General features: G+C 33.0%; 1 protein-coding gene across 1 annotated transcript; it reads left to right on the top strand.

Annotated features, from left to right (window-relative positions):
- The first annotated feature begins 4417 nt into the window (after positions 1 to 4417).
- On the top strand, positions 4418 to 8693 carry LOC131662107 (cold-responsive protein kinase 1-like). Its single transcript, XM_058931802.1, has 8 exons — positions 4418 to 4920; positions 6127 to 6527; positions 6625 to 6744; positions 6876 to 7003; positions 7101 to 7314; positions 7412 to 7643; positions 7746 to 7896; positions 7991 to 8693. The coding sequence occupies exons 1-8, from the start codon at positions 4538 to 4540 to the stop codon at positions 8303 to 8305; spliced, it is 1944 nt and encodes a 647-aa protein (XP_058787785.1). The 5' UTR covers positions 4418 to 4537; the 3' UTR covers positions 8306 to 8693.
- The last annotated feature ends 717 nt before the right edge of the window (positions 8694 to 9410 follow it).

Raw genomic sequence — 9410 nt, 5'->3', positions numbered from 1 at the left:
ATCCTGTTGTTTTTCTTCCATGGCCTTTAAGTAAGAAAGAGTAAAACTGCATCATTAATAATATCTGTTCGGGATTGGACCGGCGTTTGGCCCAATTAGACTGAAAGGCCCAAACCTTTCTTAGTCCAAGGGATTTCCCTCCCCGTCAATCCATGCCCCGCATAAGCAACACGACGTCTAGCTGAACAAAGTTGCTACCCTCAGTCCCGACCTCGAGCAGGTGCTCCCTGGGAGCACCTCCACCTGTCCTCCTTGTGGTCTCGGGTAGGCACTCCCCGCGAGCGCCTCCGCTCGCTCCTTATGTCCGAGGACCCTCCTCCTCGTAGGGTTCGGCAGTCAAAGCTTGCGAAGAGAGAAAGAAGAACTAGAGAGTGTCTATCTTCTATGATGAGTGGTGCGTTGTTACTAAGGATGATTTAACGTCTTTCAAACACGCTCTCATTGACTGGAGTGTCGTTACAAGCAAAGCATCATTACAAACGAGGTAACTATTTATTTCAATTAATACCTTACTAGAAGCCAAGAAGGATAAGAGTATTGATCCAAAAAAGATTGAGTCTACTGTTGGAACATCTACTGGAACATCAGTGACATGGAAAAAATTTGTGTCAAAGATGAAGTCCTTCAAGAAAAATTATTTTCAGTTACATGACTCTGACTCAGATGCTGATGAAGATTGGGTCAACTTAAAGGACTCAGGTGGAAGGATTTGATAGTTTTGTTTTTTTAGTTTTTTTGTTGTCAAAATAAATAAATAAAAACAAAAAAATGTTGTTTTTATTTCTAGTGTCCTTGTACACTCACTCTATTTTATCAATTTTTGCCTAAAAGGGAGAGTAAAGTGTTAGTACTTGTTAGTAGGATTAGTTTGTTTTTTTGCTTTTTTAGAAGTAAAGAATGTTGCATGTCACATGTCTTGACATGTTATTAAATATTAGGATAGCGTAGTCTAGTGTGGTTGCTAGGTATATGCAATTACTTAGGGGAGCATGATAGTCTGTCATGCTTGTTAGTGCTGATTGCTACTGGCGTTGTGCTATTTGCTGCTGCTATTACTGCTACTTCTACTGCTACTACTGATGTGTGCAGGATGTCCTACCAGATATTCTAACATCCTGTCTGTTGAGGTTTATGGAGTACCTTGGCTACTGTGCTCTAAGTTATGTGTGAGGCTTCTGCTGTTGGTGCCTCTGTTGTATGGTTTTGGATATCTCGTGCTTAAGATTCTTGTGATTTGGATTTTCCCCTTGAGGGGGAGTAATGTGGTTGGTTTTTTCTTGTGCTTTGGGTTTTCTATCCGAGGGGGAGAATTGGTTCTGCGTGATAGGGGGTAATGGACCTCTCTGATTGTACAAGTTATTGAGTTGTGTTAATGTGATGTTTCTGGAATATTGAAAATGATGATTTGTAACTGCATGTAATCTCAGATATAATGATATGATTGCATAATTTACAAAGTTTACATGTTTTCATGTAGCTTGTGTTTTTGTTTGTGGTTTTATTCCTATCTCCAGGATTAATTGTGCTTTGGTTGTTTTAGCCAAAACTTGCCAAAGGGGGAGATTGTTAGATCCATGGTTTTAGGATTGATGGAAATTTTGCTAAAATATGGTTCATGATAGATGTTGAGCAAGATGTCATAACATCTTGATTAAGCTGATACAGCAGATTGTGAATGTTGCGTTGAAGACAGGTGTTCTGACATATGTTGTGACGTGCTAAACCAGAACATCAGTATAGGTTGTTTTAAATCTTAACAGATTTGATTTGATTTTGTGATATCTCTTTTGGATATATCTCAATTATTTTTGCAGGTCAAGAAGATTTAATCTAGAATAAGTGATTTGATCTCCAACTGTAGATAAGTTTCTAAAATTGGATATTGAGACAATTTAGGAAACTTAAGGTTTTGTTCCAAGATTTAAGGAGATATCTCAATTATTTACCATTCTATAATTTATTCCTGCATATTTTACAGTCTGGTTTATTGGATTCTGTCTCTCAACAAATGTTGTAACATTTGTCTTGACATCATGTCTTGATGTTGGGACATCATTAGTGACATGTTTTAAAAGTTCTAGAATTTCTGTTATTGTATAGAAGATTCTATTTATACTTCATATGTAATTATTGGTGAGAAGTGGGAGCTTTTTTAGAAAATTAAGACCCCTTCGAGAATTAACAAAAATTTTTTGGAATTTATGTACGAATTGTGCGCAAACTAGAATGTTTTTTTATGAAAATGTGTTCAAGGTCCTATTTATTGCGGTTTATGTGGAGAAGGAGTTAAAGATGTTAAGCATATACTTTTACATTTCTTGGAGAGTATTGTGTGCTAGGAGAAAGTAGGTCATTGGTCTGTGTTTCCTGGAGAGTATTAAGTGCATATCTTTCAGCTTTATTACTAGTTCATAGGTATTATGTGACAAATAGAGTGCTATTCTTTAATGGAAAAAGACAAATTATAGAGAATGATTTTCTTTTTTATATGTTTGTTTATTTTTACAAAAAGACTTAGATTCAGAAGGAAATGAAGGTGGTGTCTAGAGTATGGAAAATATCTCATATGATCTATAGTGACACTCCTCGTAAGTAGAAACTCATAGTATTGATCTCCCCAAAATTGAGATGGTGACCCAATTGGTGCCGATTCAATTTAACAGAAATAAAATTGTGCCTGAAAACACAACTTATGCTCGTTATTTCTTGATTTTGTTGAACAAAGGCCGGTTATATCACTATCTTAATCGGAAGGATATGGAGGACCCTGAACTTCTATTGCTCAAACTACAGAGATAGATGAGGAGGAACACGAGAGGAAGCAAATGCATTGATAGAGAGCTAAAGCATAAATATAACAATGTTGTAAAAATTTCATTAAAGAATTTCACGACACAATTTAGCATGGCTATAACATTTTATCATGATGCCTCACGAAACTTCATTCTTTTAAGGCATTTCATCGAACAGTTCACATGCACGATCAAGCTAAAAAGGCATTCCTTTGCTTCAGGTGACAATCTCTTTGGCTGCTTGCATATACTTGCTTAATGAAAAGGTGAAGAGTTTGGCTAGAGCGCTCATTCCAATCAACTAGAGAGAATACATTCACAAGTTGAGCTCAACTTGTTTCCGACTTGTTTTTTCCACTATATTGATAACAATTAGCTAGTGGATAGTAAATAGAAAATAATGACAATAGTAAACACGCAAGGTGTTGATGAATGGAAACAACATTTCAGCATATTCAAAGGAATTTAGGAAGGTTTGTGACCCACGCAATCTAACACGTTTTTTTGCAGTCAAATATAATGTTGACCTTAAGTGATGTGGCTTGTCACGTCAGCTTCTGTTAGAAAAAATAGACAGCAAAGACCAAAATTATGAACGAAAAATTTTAAGAGAACCACAGTTCGAAGGAAATATTTATATGAACTAAAATTAAATTTTGAGTTATTTATAACATCACATACATTTTTAATTCTATATATTTTAATTAAATTAAATTTTTTAGAAATCTCTTATATACTCTTCAATACCTAAAACCCTAATTTAGATTATTTAACCTAGGGGTGTTAAAAACCAAATCGATTCAATAGAAAACCGCAAAACCGAATCGAAACTGCAAAAAATCACATTTAATTAGGATGTGTTTGAGTCATTTTCTAACAGAATTGCACGGTTCGATTCGGTTTGCGGTTTATATTTTGCAAACTAAACCAAACCTCATTATGTTACAAAATCTTCCTAACCAATATATATTTCTTTAATTTTTTTTAGAGAAATCAACTAGTATTATGTGTATATTTTATCATATTCTTTGTATGATATTTATTTTAATTTATATATCATAAAAAACAAAATACTATTCATTTATAAATACTATTTTTATAAAATATATTTTATCGTAATCTTTGTATAATATTTATTTACGAATGTAATTTTATAGATATTATTCCTTAGACCTAAGATAAAATTGTAAGACGCATTTTTATGTATTAAATTATAAATTTATTTTGACAGTTATAAATTTTTTTATGGTAATGTATGAACTATTAAACACAAAAATTATATTTTCCTGTATATGTGTATGTATGGCTCGATAATTTTTTTTTTTGTAAAAAATCGAACCAACCCAAACCGCATTAGTTTGGTTTGGTTCGATTTTTATTTTTGAAAGTCAACCGAACCAAATCATACCGCATTTTTTTTTTCTCATGTGGTTCAAATGATTTGTAGCGTCAAAACCGTTCAAACTGCACCGTGAATATCCCCTGATTTGACCCTTTAATCGGTTCCATTGTCTTAATATCTTTAAAATTAATAATTTTTTCTCTCTTTGAATTTTTTTAAAACTAAATCCCACCCTATTCTCCTAGTTGGACTCTTCTCATTTATCTCTGTCTATATTTATACTAGCATATACTCAATATCTATAAGACAAACGACATACTCCAATCTATAAGACATTGGTTGACTTGTCTCATCTCTCATATTAGAAACAAATATACCTTAAAAAAGACTAAAACTATTAAGGATGATGCTGCAACTTAAGCTAGTCTTCACAACGTTGGTGTGTTGGAACATAATAATTAGTTATAACTGTGTAGTTGGAGATTCACAAACAAGTATAGTAATAGACAGTGGATGCAGCTCATATAACGCATCAAATTTACGTAGCTTCTACGCAAACATTAATGGAACATTTTCAGATTTGAGAAATGAAATTAGCAATGGAAGCAAACACTTTGCAACGGCACAAGAAGCAAGAGGAGATGTGATAGTATATTCTCTTTTTCAATGCAGAAATTACCTCTCCAAAAAGGATTGCGTTGCTTGCTTCAACACAGCTTCTACTAAAATTCGTAACTGCTCAGCTTCCAATGGTGCTAGACTCATCTACGATGGCTGTTTCTTAAGGTATGAATGAGTCTAAGTAATTAATTTTAATAAAAAACTTTAAATATTGTTTTAAAATATATGTTTTTTTTATATTTATGTTATTTGGATGAGATGTCAAAGAATCTTTTCTCTTTTTAAATTTCTATCAAAAAAAAATTTATATCATTAGTTCAAATTAATTTGGCAAACATTTAAGTTCAATTCGATAACTAGCACCAGCTAGTTTATGTCATAATATGATTGAAAATTTGTGTTCCTTTTTCTTGCCGAGTTCTCTATATTTTTAAATCAAAACAAAAAACTAGTTAAAAAATTCTCTTTCATTGAAATTCATCTTTCTATGTATTAGTCGTTTAATTTTGTTCTTCAAGGGTATATTATTATTATTATTATTATTATTATTATTATTATTATTATTATTATTATTATTATTATTATTATTATTATTATTATTATCATTATTATTATTATTATTATTATTATTATTATTATTATGAGAACTAATTTGAACCATTAGATTTTAAAATAAATGGTGCAGATTATGTGTGAATTTTTTATTATCTATCCTCCATTATTAAAATAAATGATGTAGGAGAGAGAAAAAAGATTCACACATAATCTCCACCATTTATTTTGAAATCTGATGGCTCTTATTCATTCTCAAATGAGAACTTCAGTTATTATGAGAACTGTGAACTTTTAGTAATAACCATACGATTTAAAATCAATGTTCAGATCTGCATATATGTGATATGTATTTAAATCAGAATCTATCTATTAATTATTGTCTCTTAAAATTTGAGTGAAATCTGAGCCATTAATTTTAAATTATATGGTTATTATTAAAAATTCTCAGTTCTCATAATAACTAAAGTTCTCATTAGATACGTGCTATATATATATATATATATATATATATATATATATATATATATATATATATATATATATATATATATATATATATATATATATATATATATATATATATATATATATATATATATATATACTAGGTAGTTGTTACTTGTTCAACAAGTTTATGCTTCATTTAACAAATTAACAACAAAAATTACCTCTAACTAACAAAATTAGTTATACGAATTGATTCTAACTAACTCCTACTTACATAACTTGAATTAAACTCATCACTAAGCATAGTCAATTTTTTATTTGACTTTGATGTTGAATACTACTTCTAAATATAACAATGATGATATTAAGGTACGAGAGTCAAAGATTCTACGATCAAACAAATCAACCTGGGGGTGGTATATTATGTGGGAACAAGACTGCAAAGGAAGGTGCCTCTTTTGGAACGATTGGACTAAAAGTGCTAATGGATCTCCAATTAGCAACACCAAAAATTAAAGGCTTTTTTGCAGCTACTAAGACAGTGGTGAATCCTGGTAGCAATAGTTCAATTTATGCCATTGCACAGTGTGTTGAAACTGCCACAGAAAGTACTTGTCTTGAATGCATGACCGTTGGATACAACAGCTTGCAAACTTGTCTTCCTAATACAGATGGTAGAGCATATGATGCAGGGTGTTTTATGAGATACTCGGAGACCCCCTTTTTTGCTGATAATCAGGCTATTGATATCACAACCTATTTAAATCAAGGTACAAATATAATATAAAGTTCACTTTTCATTCATGTTAGATTAGCAGTACCTCATTTCAATGGAACTTGTGTAAGCTCTTCTTTTCTGTTATGAAGGTGGTTCAAGCAACAAATGGGCCATTATAGGTGGTGTTGTCGGAGGTGTAGGTGTTATTGCGATCATTCTTGCAATATTAGCTTGGCGACAATATAGAAAACCCAAGAGAGCTCCTAGAGGTCTGTGAATTGTGATGTGTGTTGCTTTAGTGTGTAATCTCTTTGCTGTTGTATAGAAAAACACTTCAATACCCTTTTACAACGGTTTAACTATTGTGTTCTCTGTGATGTTTGGTTCTGTTCCTTGGCAGGAAACATATTGGGAGCAACTGAGTTGAAAGGTCCAGTTAACTACAAGTATAGTGATTTGAAAGCTGCAACAAAAAACTTCAGTGAAGAAAATAAACTGGGAGAAGGAGGCTTTGGTGATGTATACAAGGTAATCTAAAGTATTTTTTATAATTTCAACGAGAAGCATCATGTTCGAAGACAATAATGATTATGTGAATGTTTTGTCAACCATGCTATTGAAATAGGGTACTCTAAAAAATGGAAATGTGGTAGCAGTCAAGAAACTGGTTTTGGGAAAATCCAGCAAGATAGACAATGATTTTGAAAGTGAAGTAAAGCTCATAAGCAATGTTCATCATAGGAATCTTGTTAGACTTCTTGGTTGTTGTAGTAAAAAACAAGAGAGAATCCTTGTTTATGAATACATGGCAAACAGCAGCCTAGACAAATTCTTATTTGGTAAATCACTTCAATTCATATAATTATTTAATTTGTTAAATGTTTCTTCTTCTACCTTTTTCATAATCTTAAGTATATAAACCTGTTAATTAAATAGGTGAAAAACAAGGTTCCCTCAATTGGAAACAAAGGTGTGATATAATTTTAGGCACGGCAAGGGGACTGGCCTACCTACATGAGGAATTCCACATTTCCATTATACATAGAGATATAAAGACTAGCAATATCCTCCTTGATGATAATCTTCACCCCAAAATTGCTGATTTTGGATTGGCGCGGCTTTTGCCCGGGGATCGATCTCATCTAAGCACAGGAGTTGCAGGAACTTTGTAAGACAACAATTTCATTCACATAGATTACATTTAACTAAAAAACATATGTTATAAAAGAGAGAACTAAGTCTCACGTTATGTATATTATCCATTGGTCAGGGGATACACGGCACCTGAGTATGCAATTCATGGCCAATTATCAGAAAAGGCTGATACCTATAGTTATGGTATTGTAGTCCTAGAAATCATAAGCGGTCAAAAGAGTACAGAAATAAAGGAAGATGATGATGGTGATTACCTTCTTCAAAAGGTAAGCAATTTCTCACAAGTCATACATAGGAATTTTTAGTTATTACCACCTCTCTAATCATTTTACCATATGGTATTTGATTTTCACTTAACAGTCATGGAAACTGCATGAGAGAGGCAGGCACTTGGAGCTCGTGGACAAGACCTTAGACCCTAATGATTATGATGGAGAAGAAGTGAAGAAAATGATAGAGATTGCTTTACTATGCACTCAAGCATCAGCAGGAATGAGACCAACAATGTCTGAAGTAGTAGTCCTCCTCCAAACCAAGAGTTTAGTGGAGCACCTACAACCAACTATGCCTGTGTTTGTAGATACGAATCTTAGGTCTCGTGAAGGAAACTCTACCTCAACTGGTTCTTCTACATCTAATGCTACTGCCTCCTTTTCTATTTTATCAGCTCGTTGATTAATTATATGCAGCAGTAAAGGGATGAGTCGTACATTTCCTTCGCTGTTACAAGAAAATTATACTATGTATTAAGGTTTTGTAACATTAAATGAAATAAGAGGAACAATATAAAAATTTCTCCATAAATATATGTTGTTATTCTCAATCCATGCATGATGTATGTCTCTTGTGAATGATGATATAGTTGAAGTTACACAAACTATTGATAATAACTAACTTAGAGAGTTAGTTATTCAGTTAGTAAAGTTTGTTATCTAGTTAGTTGATTGTTATCTCCTCACTAGCTATATAAGAACTACTAACTGATGTAAAAGATTGAGATTGAGCAATATACTTTCCCTTTCTTCTTCCTCACATGCAATTCTTATACTTTCTTATTCATCAAGCAATAGCTGCAACTGTTTTCATTCATGAAGTTGCACCATTGCATGTTCACATGGTATCATCGACCTGTGATCCAATCTTGTTGGAACAAGCCTAAAGCTCTAAGGTGAATCAATGGTGAAAATGGGTTTTGGGGAAGATGAAGATGAGAGAGAGATAGAGAGTAATTTGAGAGAGTAATTTGAGGAGAATTGTAAATGTTTTTTATTCAAAATGGCATTACAATCAATGTACACATTTGGAGCTATTTATAACAAGCAATTAACAAAAACAAACAAAACACTACAACCAAAACTGCTACTGTCAGCACACAACAAAACTAGAAAACGTGTTGGAAACCGGTTCCCTTCGAAAGTTTGTTTTTCTGCTTCAGTGCAGAAACAGCTTTTCCAAATAAGCTGTTCTGCACAGAATCACTTCTGAAGCTTCATGTGCTTGACTTATACTTTCAACACACCACCTTAAGTCAAGCACTCCACATTCTTCAAGCTCAATTTCTTCACAAGCCTCTTGAACACTTCGTTTGTTACCGCCTTCGTCAACAAATCCGCAAGTTGTTCTTCGCTTCGACAATGAGCAAGCTTCAGCTGTCCACCACACACCAGCTCCCTCAAGTAATGAAACCTCATCTCTATATGCTTGCTTCTCCCATGTGCAATGGGATTCTTAGCAAGGTTGATAGTTGAGAGGTTGTCCACAAATAGTGTGACAACTTTCA

Source organism: Vicia villosa, linkage group LG3 (assembly GCF_029867415.1).
Source record: "Vicia villosa cultivar HV-30 ecotype Madison, WI linkage group LG3, Vvil1.0, whole genome shotgun sequence".
Classification (NCBI taxonomy): domain Eukaryota; kingdom Viridiplantae; phylum Streptophyta; class Magnoliopsida; order Fabales; family Fabaceae; genus Vicia; species Vicia villosa.
Note: the sequence above shows the minus strand (reverse complement) of the source record. Positions and strands in the feature narration are given on the sequence as shown.